Source organism: Hypomesus transpacificus, chromosome 3 (genome assembly GCF_021917145.1).
Source record: "Hypomesus transpacificus isolate Combined female chromosome 3, fHypTra1, whole genome shotgun sequence".
Lineage (NCBI taxonomy): Eukaryota > Metazoa > Chordata > Actinopteri > Osmeriformes > Osmeridae > Hypomesus > Hypomesus transpacificus.
This window is the reverse complement of record NC_061062.1, coordinates 2,041,214-2,058,492: the sequence shown is the minus strand read 5'-3', so window position 1 is coordinate 2,058,492 and position 17,279 is coordinate 2,041,214. Positions and strand designations below refer to the sequence as shown.

Here is a 17,279-nt window from a genome sequence, read left to right as displayed (position 1 = left end):
CAGTCATACGGGTTTGTTTTATTATAGGATTGTTGAACCATATTTATATTCAACCATTGTCACACACTTTTGTGTGAGGTAAAACACACACACAAACATTTCTATCCCATGGAGTTTTACCAAATATATTTAGTTTCTAAGGGTAATTAGGATAGCATACTCCATAGTCCACCGTGTTAGAAGAACAAGAATTATCTCAGGATAAGGCAGCGAGGGATTTGAACAAACTAATGAGTACGACATCCAAATAAAGACAAACGCTGTCATTGACATGGAGCACGTCATCACATGTGCGTCCCGACTCCCGCGCCGAAAGCATTTCTGTGGCTACAGTCAGGTAAGAGGTTTATGGGTGTGGTGAAATTTTTTAAAGTGTGTGTGCTTTTAAAGTGTGTGTGCTTTTAAAGTGTGTGTGCTTGTGCAACTCTGTAGCGTTAGTACAATAATTTAACACCTTTTAGCATCAAGTCACAGACAATCATTTATTTAAGAAGTCTAGTGATTTTAAAGCTAAAAACACAAATCACGATGGGTTACAAAAATACTAATTCATTCAAATGAACACTAACAGTTCTTAACACATTCATTGTTAGAACAGGCCTCGATGTAACAGATCCCTGACTCCATGACCTGGATCAATTATATTAATAACACCAAAAAAGGTAGTTAAAATGAACACCGATCTAACAGTTGCTCGGTGAAACAACCAGTGTTTTCAAGCAGCATCGCTGAGTGGAGGAAGGAAGTGTTGTGGGTAGTTTCAGTAAGGTTGCTTTCAAGGAGTAAGGTGGCTGAGTCAGGTGGCTGAGCGGGAGTCAGGTGGCTGAGCGGGTAGAGCATCGAGCTAGTAATCTGAAGGTTGCCAGTTCGATTCCCAGACCACCCAGACCCAGGCCATAACCAGGGAGGATGAGAGGGAGGGATGAGGACCAGGGCAGACAGGGGAGGAAGTGGAGGGATATGGGGGGCAGCAGGCCGTCAGCAGCACAGTCAAGAGAGAGGCAGACGGAAATTAGATTGAAAACAATCAGAAGAATGCGTCTTAGACAGGCTGAAACTCCAGCAGGCTTCTAGCTGCAGCAGGGTCAACAGGCTTCGCAGGTTTGGCGTTCAGGAACCTCCGCAGACACGCCTGGCCTCACTACTGCATCACATAAAACACAGTATGCCGTTAATGCAGGGTATTGGCCACAGGGTTTGAGGCTAGCTAGCATCACAGGAAAGGCAATCAACAGCCATTCTGACTGCTTGCAGAGGGCAGATCAAGGAACATCAGGACTACTTGACTATTTTTTTACTATACACTTAACTACTTGTCATCTGATGCTGCCCAGTGTTGCCATGCTGAATGAAACGTCAATTCAGCACAACACACGTCTACAGCATTTACCTCAGCAGTACCTGAAATCAGTCATTTATTCTCTTCCCCCTCAAACAAATAAAACATTGGCTAAAAGTGACCACAAAGTGTATCATCTAAACACACTGCTAATGGAAAGGGAACACATCATTTAACACACATTGCTGATAAAAAACCTTAATCGGGTCAAAGATTCTTCTAGTAGCTAATTAGACCGTGTGTCAGGCCTAAGGACAGAGCCCTTACCTCGAATTCTGGGATCTGGGAAAGAAGCTTCATCATCTCCAGGTTCTCTGTAGCCTTGGCCTGAGTACAGAGGGACAAAGGCAGGCCGTCAGCCCTGGTTAGGCCTCATGTGAGCCCAGGTTAGGCCTCATGTGAGCCCTGGTTAGGCCTCATGTGAGCCCTGGTTAGGCCTCATGTGAGCCCTGGTTAGGCCTCATGTGAGCCCTGGTTAGGCCTCATTTGAGTCCGGGTTAGGCCTCATGTGAAACCGGGTTAGGCCTCATGTGAGCCCTGGTTAGGCCTCATGTGAGCCCTGGTTAGGCCTCATGTGAGCCCTGGTAAGGCCTCATGTGAGCCCTGGTTAGGCCTCATGTGAGCCCTGGTTAGGCCTCATGTGAGCCCTGGTTAGGCCTCATGTGAGCCCTGGTTAGACCTCATGACGTCCTCTTTCTTCCTCATGTTTTAAACCGGGAGGTTTCCAGTCAACACTCACCAAACTTATGGCTGTCTGGCTGTCGTAGCCGGGAGTGGAGGGGTCCACCCCGGCCAGCATCCACATCTCCAGCCCCACCAGGTCTCCACTGGCAGCCAGGCTGCATATAACGTGATAAATAGATAAAGTGACAGGGTTTGTTTTGTAATTTTTATGTTAAGAATGATTGCATTTCTTTCTATGGATGGAAGTAGTGCTTGTGAAACTGGAGATAACCTCCTCATCTGACTGAAACAAGCCCCTGGTATGTGGAGCTGGAGATATCCTCCTCATCTGACTGAAACAAGCCCCTGGTATGTGAAGCTGGGATGGAGCTATGCTGCTGGGGAACATTCCACCTGCTCAAGTAAGACCTGGTCAACTGGTCCTGGTTCTCTGTGTAAGGTTGAGCGCCTGTGTGTGTGTACGTGAGTGTGTGTGTGTGTGCGTACATGTGTGTGTGTCCTACCTGTACAGATCTGTTCCTGCTTCCTTCCGCTCATCAGTAGAGAGGTGGGCCCCTGTCCTCCTCAACAGCCTCACCACCTCCTTGTGTCTAGGTGACACACACACACACACACACACAGTAGGATTACCACCCCCTGCTGTTTCACCGTATCCCAGGTCTACAGAGGGAGAAACCTGTTCCTGCAGGATGAGTCACACCACATGGCCCATCATCCTTAGCGACATGTTCAGTTTGTACCGAATCTGATATCTCTAGAAGGCAGAGCCAGATGGTAGATTAGTGTCTGTTGACAGTGACACTGTCCTCCAGCTAGACCTGTATGGACACGTTGTCTGTTTCCCAGTAAACCACCCCCGCATCTCAACTGGGACTGGCGCAGCACCAACACACACACACTCTCACACTTTTACACAAACTCTCGCACACACACACACACACTAGTCCTATTAGACATTTGAGTGAAGAGTAGAATCTACTAAAACAAGAGCGAGCTTCATAAAGTGCAGTTTGAGAGGATCTCAGGAAGCTGGCTGGTACGACTGGTTCAGAACACACTCCTCTCGTTCGCCCTGTCTCTCCTCTCAACTCACATTCCCTCCCCGTCCTTATATGGGCATCCAGAAAAAAAAGATGTGACTGAAAGAGAGACTCGCTCCTCAACGTTTAGCCCAGATACCCCCGTCACACACACACACGTGCACACAAGCGCACACACACAGGTGTGTGTGAGGTCACGTTAATGATATTCAGACTGAAGTAGCAGGTGGAGGGTTTCTCTGTCATCCAGCAGGGAGGCGACATGCTGAAACTTGTCCTGCCAACCGTTCAAGGACAAAAGACAATTCCACTTGCTTACGCTCTGAATGACTCAGACACACACACACACACAAACACACTCCTCCCCGCAGGCTGCACAGTGGGTATAAAATGAGGCCTTGGGCAAGTTATTCTCAGAGCAGTATCATGCACAATGTCAATTAATGACAAAAAACATAAATATAAAAACATAAAAACAATCAAGATCAAAATAAACATTGTAGCTATTGTCGGATGGCAATTAGCCTCTTTAGAAGTTAATTATTGTGCTGGCCTCTAAACTTCATTAAGAATTACTCCAATGGTTACAACCCCCATCTGACAGTCAGTCCTTTCTGCAGACCCTAGCCCCAGCCTCAGCCCCCAGCCCCCAGCCCCTAGCCCCAGCCTCCTGCCCCAGCCCCCAGCCCTAGCCTCCTCTCCCAGCCCCCAGCCCTAGCCTCCTGCCCCAGCCCCTAGTCTCAAGCCCCAGCCCCTAACCCCCAGCCCCCAGCCTCAAGCCCCAGCCCCTAGCCCCAGCCCCCAGCCCTAGCCTCCTGTCCCAGCCCCCAGCCCTAGCCTCCTGCCCCAGCCCCTAGTCTCAAGCCCCAGCCCCTAACCCCCAGCCCCCAGCCTCAAGCCCCAGCCTCAAGCCCCAGCCCCCAGCCCTAGCCTCCTGCCCCAGCCCCCAGCCCAGTCCCCTGCCCCCAGCCCCAGGTCCCAGCCCCCTACCACGACTGCCTTAATAAGCCTCCCTGCTCTCCTCTTCGCCTGCTGTTTGCACACCAAAGACAGGGATGGAGAGATTGGTAATGGCCAGTGTGGGAAATGCAACAGTTAACATAATGGCATTACTGTGTGATGCAAACAAGCATCCTTCTGCCCAGATAAGCAACACCCAGCACCCCCTCCCTCCCTCCTTCCAGTCTTCCCCACTATCCTCCACTCCAAACTTGACACCAATAACCTGAGTGATTGTACTATTAAAGTTAATACAGGGGACTGGGTTTGAATTTGACTGAGGCCATTTCCTACACCCCCCCTCCTTCCCCCACTCTCCTCCTCTGCCCTCTCTCTCTCCGTCAAAACATATCCAAAAAGATAACCTGCCCGTTCTGAAGCCCCGCCCTCGCCGGCGTCCTACCTGAAGTGCATGGCGTTACGCAGGGGCGTGTTCCCGAAGCGGTCCCTTGCGTGGACGGAGGCGCCCTGGCCGAGGAGGTACTTCACCACCTCCAAGTGGCCCTCACAGGCTGCCACGTGCAGCGGGCTGCGCCCATCGTAGTCCACCAGACTCAGGTCACTGCCCTGCGACGAGGAGGGGCAGGAGTTCATTCAAACCAACTGCCATTTCTATGTTAAAACTTCCGTTTTTCTGTCGAGGTAACGACTGAAAATGTAAGTTTTTCTTGGTTTGACGGGAAACACAGTTCATCAAGTTCATCATTTAATCTAAAACAGCTTTCCGTCGGCCATCTTGACTGAGTCTACTGGCATGACTAGCATGACTAGCATGACTAGCATGCACTCAACTGACCGGTTCATCCTGCAAACGTCCCAGTCTGCTGGGAGAATCATTGTCCTGCACCTGTTCACCTCCCAAGGTTTGTTTTGCAGCTGAGATGTTGTGGTATGTGTTTTGCTGATGTCAGACTTGTGACACTTTGTTCCTCAGGAGCAGACCCCATCAGGGCGTTGACACGCTACAGCTACGCTTCTGACGTCCGTGTTATCAACGCGGGTTCAAACATGACCTAAACTCTGCCCCAGAGCAAACAAAGGCTCTGTGTGTGTGAACTCTGTCCCAGAGCAAACACAGGGTCTGTGTGTGAGTGTGTGTGTGTGTGTGTGTGAGTGTGTGTGTGTGGTCAACAACAACAGCATGTTCAGTCTTCCCTTCTCCTGCTGACTTACAGGAAGCTTTTTATTTGGCGGCGGTGGCTCAGTGTTGGTTGGAACTTGCTCACCATTTCTCGGATGGCCTTCAAGGCATCGATATCTCCGATCTTGGAGGCAGCGCAGGCCAACGGGGGGGTGAGGGCGTCACGGATGGCTTCCAGCTCCTGGAGACAAGACCAGCAAGCCAGAGGATTGTGTGAGCTCGGATTCTGAGAGGGCTGTGCTTTGAACCATACGGAAAATCTAGAATATGTGACTACACGATAAAACCATGTCATGCGGTGAATACCTCTGGTCATGGTAACAAGAAAAGAACCAGATGAAAACCAGTTTGAAAGAAGTTGAACGAGAGCGTGAGTGTGTGTGATCCCGTGTGTGTGTGTGTGCGCGTGTGTGAGTGTGTGACCAGGCGCCTCACCTCCTTGCAGCTGATGCTGAGCGTGTTGGCGATGACCTGGATGAAGCGACTGTCACTCATGGAGAGCTTGGCCCCTGCCAGGTCAGCACTCATCTCCCCTCGCAGGTTCTGCTTCATCATCTGCACACACACACACGGGTCAAGCATGAAACAGCGTTGGACCCCAGGTGTCTGGTCTTCTCTCCGTGCCGGCTCTGTTCATGCCAAAAACTGTCCGGGTGCCAAAAACTGTCATACCTGACGTCACAATGCCGTTCCGATGCAAGGACGCGTCCGTCGCTATGCCAACCTTTAATTCCTGATATAGCTATTCGTGCTAGCAGGAAACTGTCCTGGTTGCTAGGTAGGCAGTTTTGTATTTAGGCCTAAACCAATTTAGCCTACTGTACGATTTGAAGTTTTCATTCGTTCGATAGCTAGTGCTAGCTAGCTAGCTTTTTTCGATGAAAAATAACTCCACCTCACCTTCTTCTTGTCCTCCAGGCTGAGCTCGGTCCGGGCCAGCACGTAGGACAGCTTGCAGAGGGCCGCCTCGGGGGTCATGTCACGACCCGGGATCAGCCCTGCGTCCATCAGGACCTGAGGGAGCAGCGTGTTCATAATGTGTTCATACACACACACAAAAAGATCAACACACACATATATGCACACACACTTACACCTGAACACCTGGTTGTCCCGTACCTTGCCGGTAGCGTAGGTTGGGTTTACGGTGCCCCTCAGACACTGGGTGCAGTTCATGATGATGACGCCGCGATCGGTGGCCTTCTTCAGCTCCGCCAGCAGGTCTGGACGGTTGTCGGGGGCGTTTCCGCTGCCGTAGGTCTCCAGGACAGCGCCTTCTAGGGGTGACTGGAGGAAGGCGATCACCTGCAGCCAATCACAGCCAGCATTACTGCCCACACCACATACTAGTCACACCCAGTCCTGCTGAAGTGGCTGAGTTCAGCTGAGACGACAGCTGTGGAGGAGTACTGTGCTGAGCTAGAGTTCGGTTTGACAACCATCCTAACCCTTACCAGCCCTACACACTCTACACTCGACCACCCTGATGCCCATCTGGTGCCCCCTGTCCTGGCCCCTGTGTCTCAGGGTGGCAGACTGGCACTGGGAGCCCCCAGCACCCCCACCAGCCCTGGCATCTGGAGCCCAGGCAGCCGGGCGCAGGCAGCCGGGCGCAGGCATCCATTAGCATTCCAGGTGTTCAGAGCCGTCCTTTCTCTGCTCAGACACAGCCTGCTAAAATATGGTGGGAGTGGGGGGGGGGATTTCAGCTTGTAGGATCATGTTTTTGGGTGTGATAAGCTACGGTACAGTTTTTGGCCCTATGGCCAACGACACACAGATTTCCAATAAAGCCAAGAGAAAGCAGAAACAGCTCAAGGCAGATGAGGGATTTATGTGTTATAAAAACCCCTCCGCTTCTCCCTGTCTGCTGAAGGGAAGGCAGAGTGTCAAGCCTGGGTCTTTAGAGGGTGATTGGTCATGCTCCATAACGCCATCTCACGGTCGCTGGACTGGGTGCTGCTAACAGCGTGGATCCCTGTATGGGTGCTGTACGCACACCACTTGTACAGCCCCTCTATCTGGCTGGCCAGCGAACAAATGCCCACAAATGAGGAGCTGCCGCTTAGAGCTCAGAGATGAAGAGGGTCACACACTCGCTGAGGCCCAGCCCCAGCAGAGGATCGCTGAGGATCGCTGAGGATCGCTAAGGATCGCTGAGGATCGCTGAGGAGTGCTAAGGATCGCTGAGGATCGCTGAGGTTTGCTGAGGATCGCTGAGGATCGCTGAGGATCGCTTCCAGGCAGCATATGTCGCCGCTGGCCCAGCAGTAGTGACGGGGCGCTGCTAGGGATTCTGGACCCCCTGGATAAATTGTACTCCGGGCCCCAAGCCCCCACCCCCCAACTATCTGGGGTCCTGCCGGGCCCCCTGTCTGACCAGGACCCCCAGTCTGACCAGGACCCCCTGTCTGACCAGGACCCCCAGTCTGACCAGGACCCCCTGTCTGACCAGGGCCCCCAGTCTGACCAGGACCCCCAGTCCGACCAGGACCCCCTGTCCGACCAGGACCCCCAGTCTGACCAGGACCCCCTGTCTTCCGCCGGGAAGCACTCACGGTCTGGGTGGTGATGCCGGGGAACAGCCTGAGGAGACCCACGTTGCGGTTGACCTCCGGTCTGACCCGGAAGCGCTCAGTGGTGTTGGGCCTCCACACCGTGTCCCAGTTTACTGCGGACGAGACAAGGTTGGGCAACACGTCACACACTAGAAACCTGGAGACTGGGCTAAATCTGAGTCGTGGGACGCTGGGCGTCAGAACCGCAGAGCCGACCCACGGCTCTCCTTGTTTACTTTTGATGTCCACTTCCACGTCGGCCAGAGGACCCAGGTTGGGAGAGCAGAAGGCATGGAATCTTCCAGAGTCCACCTTGGTGCTGCGGTTCCCTCGGTAGAGCTTGTTATTGAAGTAAAGACACACCTGGGAAGGCAAGCAGTCAAAAAAAAAAAAAAAAAAACATTATTGCAATGTGACAGCAACATTCAACATTGTCAGACTGAGACGATGGAGTCTGAGTGTTTGTTGGCAAGCCGTTGCCCAGCTGGATTACCTGTGGTTTGTTTTGCTGTTTTTATGTTTGTTTGCACAGAGTGTCTCCTCACAACTGATTTATGATCGCCAATTTCTCCTCGACATAAGGCTCGAAGTGGTGCATCGATGCTCAGTGAGGTTTGGGAGGCATGCAAACTTTCGTGGGCCACGATTATCTGTACTTGCGATCAGCTGTCAGCTACCTGGATCCGGAGACTTCATGGTCCCCTCTACGCAACTCTTCGGCCTCCAGCTTCTGTATCGGTGGATTACTCATGGCCTTCGTAGCCGATTCATCTCATGTTGCTCGTTGGAGCAGAGATATGCCGGTCTCCTACCTGTTTTGCCGGATCAATCTACCCAGGTGCAGACTCCAGTAAAGCCATATTTCCGAGCACACCATAGCACAGAAACAGCACTGCTTAAGGTACTGAATGACTTGTTGTTCTGTGATTCTGGAAATTGTGCGGTTTTAATATTACTTGACCTCAGTGCTTCTTTTGATACGTTTGATCATGCTATCCTCCTGGATCGTCTACAGATATGGGTTGGTATCCAGGGTGTGGCTCTACAGTGGTTCCACTCTTATTTGAAAGATTGAACCTTTTCTGTCAATATTGGAAATATTTCCTCCTCTTCGGCAGGGATTACATGTGGAGTACCTCAAGGTTCAATCCTGGGTCCAATTCTATTTCCTCTGTATATGCTCCCTCTGGGCTCCATTCTCCGTAAACATAATATACCATATCACTGTTATGCTGATGATACACACTTATACTTACCGTTAAAAACAGGTGATTCCAAATCTCTGGTGTCCCTTTTTGATTGCCTTAAAGATATCAAGTGCTGGATGGATAAAAACTTTCTCCAACTTAATGACAGTAAGACGGAGGTGATTCTTTTTTGCACCCCCAAATCAATTGATGATTTATCTAAAGAATTTCGCCCCTTGTCCACCAATGTACACTCCCATGACAGAAATGTGGGTGTTATCTTTGATTCAGCACTAACATTTGACAAACAAATGTATTCTGTTGTCAAAGGTAGTTTCTTTCATTTATGGACTATTGCAAAACTAAAGTCTTTCCTCTCTTTCAAGGACTTGGAAATTGTTATTCATGCACTTATGTCGTCTCGAATTGATTGTTTCAGTCATTTCAGTCATTTAGCAGACGCTCTTATCCAGAGCGACTTACAGTAAGTACAGGGACATTCCCCCGAGGCAAGTAGGGTGAAGTGCCTTGCCCAAGGATACAACGTAATTTTTTCACGGCCGGGAATCCAACCGGTAACCTTCTGATTAAGAGCCCGATTCCCTAACCGCTCAGCCACCTGACTTGTAATTCTCTGTATGGCATTTGTCAATCATCATTATCATGCCTGCAGCTTGTCCAGAATGTGGCTGCTAGAATGTTGACTGGTACCAGGAAGAGGGAGCATATCTCCCCAATATTGGCCTCTTCACTGGTTACCAGTAAAATATAGAATAGATTTTAAGGTGTTGTTACTTGTTTTTAAAGCTTTACATGGATTGGCTCCATTGTATATCTCAGATCTTCTTATGCTGTATTTACACTTCCAGGCCCTATAAATCATCAAACCAGTTCCTTTTAGCAATTCCACAGACTCGGATGAAAACAAAAGGTGATCGTGCTTTTTAAGCTGTAGCCCCTACTCTGTGGAATAAACTGCCAATTTGTATCAGGTCATCCACCACCACCAAAACATTTAAGTCTCATCTTAAAACATTTTTATTCTTTGGCTTTCGAGTAAGTTTAGGATCACTAGTGCTTACTGTAATTGTGTTGTTTGTCTGTTGTTCTTATTTATTGTTTTTTTGCCATATTTGATGATTTTGAACAGCGCTTTGGCTGGCGTTGGCTGTTTTTAAATGTGCTCTATAAATAAAACTGACTTGACATTGTCACACTAACATAACTTCAGGTGGCTTGAAGGTGTCATGAACAAGACACTCAATGTCAGTTCCCAGTATAGAAGGTTAGAAGGAACATGGAGCCAGATGTGGTTTTCGAGCCTCTCCTTGTCCACTAAAACTTTGTTTGGATGCAGATTTTATACATTTAAAACACAAGCTAGTTCCTCGTCTGCCTCTATTTGTCAAACGCCGTTTGATTCCAATCAAACGCTGTTTCCTCCTGACGTTTGAGGAAGTACTTTTGCTCGTTATTGCGACACACAGCAGCATTGTAGTGTACTGAACAGTCTTGTTAGACAGGCGGTTTAAGGACGGCTTTTGGTGTCTTTAGCCTTTTGTGTGCAAACGTGGCACGCACAGATCAGGCGGAACAGTTCTCAAACGATACAATCTCAAACAATAAATGTTTAAATAAATCATTTCACAAGACCGATCACTCATGGCAGACTGTAAAAAGCGAAAGACAGATTCAACAAAGACAGAGACTGAAATCAAGAAGCCTTATCATTTGCGTTGTGTAACCAATTTTGTAACCGAAACTGTCACAGAACATGCTGAATGACACAGTTAGGATTGAAAGAACACTCACAATCACTCATTCACTCACACACTCACCCCACACACACACACACACACACACACACACACAGCATGACAGACGTCTCCACTCACCTCAGGAATGTAAAACTGACCAGCGATCATCAGTGCCCCCATGAGGTTCCCTCTGCCGTCGTTCCTCATCTCGTAGATCGGCACCTGAAACCACCATCGCAAAGTCCGAAATTCATAAATTCATGAATAACTAAACATACATTGGAGTCAACAGAAACATTTATCCTAAGATACCCAGCACAGGAAACTGAACCCGCAACGTCTTGATTTGCAGTCGATTATTTCTAACCACTAAGCTACTGTCTGTCGTATCTCTACTCCACTCTCATCTTTACTGTGTTGGCAGGGTGTTGGCAGGGTGGGGGCAGTGTGGGGGCAGGGTGGGGGCAGGGTGGGGGCAGTGTTGGGTCAGTGTCGGGGCAGGGTGGTGGATGGAGGTGCTCTGGTGCAGGAGGCAGGTTACCTGGGAGCCGGTGAGGATCACAGGCTTGCCCTGGTGCTCGCACATGAAGGACAGAGCTGACGACGTGTACGCCATGGTGTCGGTCCCGTGGAGGACCACGAAGCCGTCGTACTTCTCGTAGTATTTCTACCCCAGAGACATGGAAACAGTGAAGCACATCGACACAATGACGACATCCACAGTACCATCTGTTTTGTGCTACATCTATAGATTCTGTTGAGAAGGAATGTTTTGAAAGTTGGTCAAGTAGGTTCTTACAAAGGTTGCAAGTGTGAGGGAGTGACAAGTTGTGGTGAGTGTTTCGGCTGAAGTACCTCGATGTCCTTCCCGATCGTCCCCCAGTCTTTCGGGGTCATGTTAGACGAGTCCAGCAAGGGATTGTAGTCTAAGATGGTGTAGACAATCCTCTTGTTGTCTTTACACATTCTGAACAGGAGAGAAGTTGACCATGAATTTAAATCATGTTAAAGCTTTCAGCTCAGCAAGACACAGCACACACAAAGACCTCCAACCGTGCATGTGAGTGAATGAAACACGCGCGTGAGAACAATTAGGGTTGGTTAGGCAAATTAGCTGATTACATCTGTGGAAAAAGGAAACGAGATCAGGGACATTATCGTCTTTGTTTTGGTTTTGCTCCTTTTACACACACAGATTCTGATGTTTCAACCTGGTTGTGTTTAAATGTGAAACGGTGACGGGATCCCGTGTGGAAAAACAGAGAGGCCCGAGCCTAGCCTAGTTTATGAAGCGAGACAAAGTCTATTTGCTTGGGCCTTCTGTTTCAACAGCAGGGTGCCAGAACCTGTTTTCAGAGCATGGAAGGAGAATGATGGAGGTCTGATAAGACAGGAGCCAGGATTAGCTCATGTTATGGGGGGTGGACACCCCTTCAAAGTTGGACCAATTCTCCATCAAGCAGCGAGGCTGTATGGAGTTTCTATTGTTGCCCGTTTTTTTTGCGTGTGTGTGTGTGTTGTGTGTGTGTCAGGGGGCGGGGAGACAACCAAATATCTGTGTCTGTATCAAACAGGGCCCAGTTCAGGTGTCGCAGACACCCTGCGTAGCGGTGGTTGTTCTCATTAGACAGGGCCAGCTCACCCTGGACTCACATGCATATTAAAGCTCCCCTTAAGAAGAGTTTAAGTTAGCTGCTGAGCTGTCTCCAGCTTCCCTGCTAACAAGAGATCGTGCCCGGCTAAGCAGCTATGAAAAGATTCCCCTTTTAATCTCTCTTCTTAAGACGTGAGATGAGACCCTCCAGCCCCCCAAATTACCATAGGGGAGCCCCCAAACCTGGAGGCGAGGCTGAATGGAACAGCGGGGGGAGAAAGGGTTAAGGCGAGCCCTCCGTTGCGGAGACAGGCCTCTACAGACACTCTCCTAATTAGCTCAGACTCCACACACAAACCTCCAACATATGTTGTTGATCATCTTAACGCCATAGTGCCGCTAGAAACAATATTTAAATCGCCAATTATTCATTTATCTCCTGGTGTATCTGGCAGGGGGGCACAGGGAGTTGATAGGGGATGCAGGGCTAGTAGCTTGCTGATGAGGGAGACGCAGGGAGGGGGGGACTGAAGGCTTGTCTTCCTGTGTCTCCTAACTACAGCTTTTCAATAAATCAATAAACCAGATCCCTCCTCTGCATAATGGAGAATCTCAGCAACGTTACAATTTTAGTCAAGTGAGATTTCCCCACATGGAGTGTCCCTCTCTATGCAGAGCAGTTAGTCAACATGCAGCTCATGCCAACGCTATCCGAGGAATACAAACGCAACACACACAATAAACCAATGCTCTCACATGCTAATGCGAGCAATCGTTAGGCTACTATGTGAGCAAGACAAGGTTATTTAAATTGCACAACTGGACATGAAAAGAAACGAGATGACAACTCGTACAAAATCCTGTGGGACGGTGGCGATGAGAGTGATGGGCGTGGCCAGAGATGTGACACATGGCAGCCATCCAAGAAGATAACTACTAGGAGGCATGACACACACACACACAAGCAGTATCTACAATGGGCTGTGTCTTTGAGGGGATCCCTCTTATCTTAAACCTTTAAAACAACAGCACTGGATCGCTCCCCTGCCCCCTCCCCGCACCACCACCCTGCCCCCTTCCTGCTCTGGGACTGTGGCAGGGCCTGAATGGGCTGTGCTGTGTGTCTGTGTGGCGATTAGCCTGGAGGTTCCCAACCCTGGTCCTCAGGACCCCCCTGCCCTGCATGTTTGAGATGTTTCCCTGTTCCAACACACCTGGTTCAAATGAATGGGTCGTTACCAGGCTTCTGCTGAGCTTGATAACGACCCATTCATTTGAAGGTGTGTTGGAGGCATGGCCAGGTGTGCTGCATGGGCAGAGGCAACGCACGCTGCAGGCTCAGAGCCACCAGAGGGGGGCTACAGGAGGAGAACGGGACCCTGTCAGAGAGCCCTGGCTCTGGATCAACCTCCATCTGGAGAACCGATAGCAGGCCTCCCCCTCAACCTGCCAGAGGGACCTTCGCTTCTGTGATCTCCCCCTGGCAGGGCCACATATAGACAGCCACAGACAGACAAATACAGACGGACAGACAGACAGACAGACAGACAGACAGACAGACAGACAGACTGACAGACCCACACTAGGCAGGACAGACACAGACTTGTTAGCAGGCTCAAACACAATGCAGGCAGACAGTATGCTACCAGTACTACAGCACCCCTGAAATAGCTGGTCTGCATGAGGTGTGGGCATCCTGTTAAGGCAACACAAACAAGGTTTAGAGGGACGTGTTCACCTGTCGGGCAGAGGGGGTTGTCAACACGGCCTAGACTGAACTGTATTCAAATGTTACGGCAATGTGGTTCTCGCAATCACTATCAAGAAAAAGATGGTTACAATACTCATTATGTTACATGGCAGAAGTACGTAGTAAAAAAAAACATCCAACCAATAAGTATTTGTTTAAAACCCAGTTTAATAAATGGCGATTCAGATGGCTGAGCGGTTAGGAAATAGAGCTATTAATCAGAAGGTTGCCGGTTTGATTCACGGCCGTGCCAATTTACGTTGTGTCCTTGGACAAGACACTTCACCCTACTTGCCACTTGTACTTACTGTAAATTGCTCTGGATAAGAGCGTCTGCTAAATGACTACACGTAAACGTTATTTTTTTTTTAATCAATATATTTTTTTAAACATGAGATGTTGGGGGAGGTGGGTGGGGGTGAGACAGGTGGATGGGGGGTGAGACAGGTGTGTGGGTGGGGGTGAGACAGGTGTGTGGGTGGGGGTGAGACAGGTGTGTGGGTGGGGGTGAGACAGGTGTGTGGGTGGGGGTGAGACAGGTGTGTGGGTGGGGGTGAGACAGGACACTTACGGCAGGACCAGCGTGCTCTCTGGAAAATCGTAGTAATCGTACAGTTTAGTCTTCTGGGCGTAGTCTTCATCATGGAACATGATGAGCTTCTTGAGGTTTTTCACAAAAGCATTAGGTTCTGGTTCTAGAACTGTGGGTTAGATACACAGACAGATCAGGCTGAGAGCAGATCAAACAGCTACACTGATGGCACACAGGTACTTGTAAACCTGAAAAGGGGGGGGTGTTTTTTCCCAGCATGTGAAGGGAAAGTCGAACGAAACAGTAGAATGTGGAAAACAATTTAAGATGTGCTATCCTGTTCAGCAGTGCCTCATCTCTTGATTTCACCTTGATTTATACTGCGCCCTAGTGGTTAAGGCATGGCACTTTTAATGTTTAATGTCAGATCAAGCTGGGCTGTGTTTCCCGAAAGCGTTGTAAGCCTAGTTGAGGCTTCCCAAAGCCATGGTAGCTATGGTGGCTCTATAGTGTTCCCTCGCGAAGGTCGTGATTCATAAAAAAACGAACTTGACTTGAGAATGTCCGGTCCTCCACAGAAACTCTGACCCATGCCTACGCACATTTTGGAGACAGTGGGTATGGGTGACGCAGATGGTGTGGTGGTGTGCTGTAGTCAGACTGCAGAAAGTAAATGTGGGAAGAATGATTACTCGTAATATTTATATATTTTGTTTTCCTCACACACATTTTTTTCCACTCCTTATTATCATTATCGGAAGGAATACCTTTAAGTAACCGGTGTGAATTGGTGAAACTCACTCCTCAGGTATGTAACAGGCTACCCGCGTCAACTAATAGCTAGCTTTTCTTTGGCGTATGGTAGTGGTTGCGCTTGGCAGTCAGGCAGGGACGAACAAATGGTCCATAAAGCCTTCAGGACGGAGCAAGACCACGTCTGTTACACCCCCGTTACAAAGTTAATATACTACGTTGCTCTGATTGGGTAGGTCTATCCAATTGAGTGAAGAGGCATTTTTTTTCCAGGCTCGGTTGAAACACGCCCCATAATCACAGCCCAATGGAGCAGTATCAGACTCATATTCTGACTAGAATTATGAGTATGACATCGTCAGGCTAATGATTCACCGTAACGTAACATAAGAACAATCGCATGCCAGGGTCATTAATATACTCGATCAGCATTCATGAGGTGCTTTGCATTGACTATTTATGGTTAAAAATGAGCGTGTTCAGGACAGGATAAGATGCTCATTCACGTACGTACACACTGGGGGATCTGTGATTTATAAAGGGAACTACAGGTGTGCCTACACACGATTTTAAAAGTCAGATTTTTCTTTTGGCGTACGCTATTTAAGGCTTTTGGACGTATGTACACTTTTAGTATGAATCCTACGCACAATTTTATAAATGAGACCCCTGGTCTTTTCTGGGTTTTTTTTTAATTACATTTAGGGAAATTATTTAGAAATTAAAAAGCTGTACCTCAAACTAAACACAAAGTTAGTTACTATATAATTATTAAACTCAGCGAGATGCAGAGGAAACATTAAATGAAATCAACACGTTCATAAGCATCATAGTTACTCATTGATGAAAGTGAGACAGCAAGTGTGTGTGCATGTGTGTGTGTTATTGATGTAGTGCAGGTCAAAGTAGGCTATACCTATTTGAGTGCACCATGCAAAAGAAATGGAGATGAATTCCTGGTATAACTACTAGAAAAACATTTTGTTTTATATTGTTATGCTATAAACTCAGTGCCATCATGTTGGACTAATAATACAAAGGTTATTGTTGTTGCTATTATGCAATAGTAGCAGCGTTATGTAAGGGTGTCTCTAACTGGGCTGAGTCTACCTGCAGGACACTTGCTGATCTGCCCATTAACACCCTCTTTTTTTAACAGAAAATTCAATTGAAAAAGTTGTTAAAGTAAATCAACTTCTAAAGGTCCTTTTTTGGTAGAACGGAACTATCTTGCAAGTGGCGGATGACAATTGGACTCTTAACCTACAAATGAGTTAGGCTTCATATTATAGCCTAATGGCAACCTACAACATAGGAAGCAGACCGTAGCTAGCTGTGATTGCTAATGGGACAGTACGAGTATTTAAACTCCACTTACCGCCATCCTTGAGTGTCATTCCAATGGTTCCTCCGGTGTTGATGACAAGGACACACACTTCTTCACAGGAGTGGACCGCGTTTCCGCAACCCATCAACTTTCTTTTTCGGCCGAGATGCGGCACACTGCCTCGACCAAAATTAGTCTGAGAGTGAAATTCATCATTCTGGTCCCTTTCGTGGGAACCTGAAGAAGACAAGGCTCTAGCGAGCGAGGTCATGTCACTTACTGAGGTACTCTTCATTTCCGCCATTAATTCTAGTCTGTCAGGTGGTTCACTGCGTCAAGCGACTGAAACAAGCTACACCGTTGATATAATTCATATGCGCGTTCTCAGTGACAGATCAACCAAGATGCTGCCGAATGGTATATTTTCTCCCTTTTATTGAAACAGAAACAGGGAAAATGGGGAACACGTCGTTATTGGCTCATCAAGAGCTTATGTTCCACCCCCACAAATGAGTTCATTTGTTCTATGGACTAAAGACCACCCAAAGAGGTAGATTCCTCTCGGTACGTTGCTTACTATGGTGTGCGAATTAGCCCCCTAATTAAGACTTGGATCCC

At 48.5% G+C, this 17,279-nt stretch overlaps 1 protein-coding gene across 1 annotated transcript; it reads right to left on the bottom strand.

The window, feature by feature from the left end:
* Positions 1–473: 473 nt before the first annotated feature.
* On the bottom strand, positions 474–17,114 carry aspg (asparaginase homolog (S. cerevisiae)). Its single transcript, XM_047048590.1, has 16 exons — positions 16,713–17,114; positions 14,621–14,750; positions 11,561–11,672; positions 11,247–11,372; positions 10,844–10,927; positions 7,998–8,124; positions 7,762–7,874; positions 6,323–6,508; positions 6,104–6,217; positions 5,639–5,758; positions 5,289–5,384; positions 4,466–4,629; positions 2,527–2,613; positions 2,079–2,178; positions 1,607–1,666; positions 474–1,144 (listed from the first exon to the last, which is right to left on the bottom strand). Exons 1-16 carry the CDS (start codon positions 16,963–16,965, stop codon positions 1,142–1,144), a joined length of 1,875 nt encoding a protein of 624 aa, XP_046904546.1. The 5' UTR covers positions 16,966–17,114; the 3' UTR covers positions 474–1,141.
* Positions 17,115–17,279: the final 165 nt, after the last annotated feature.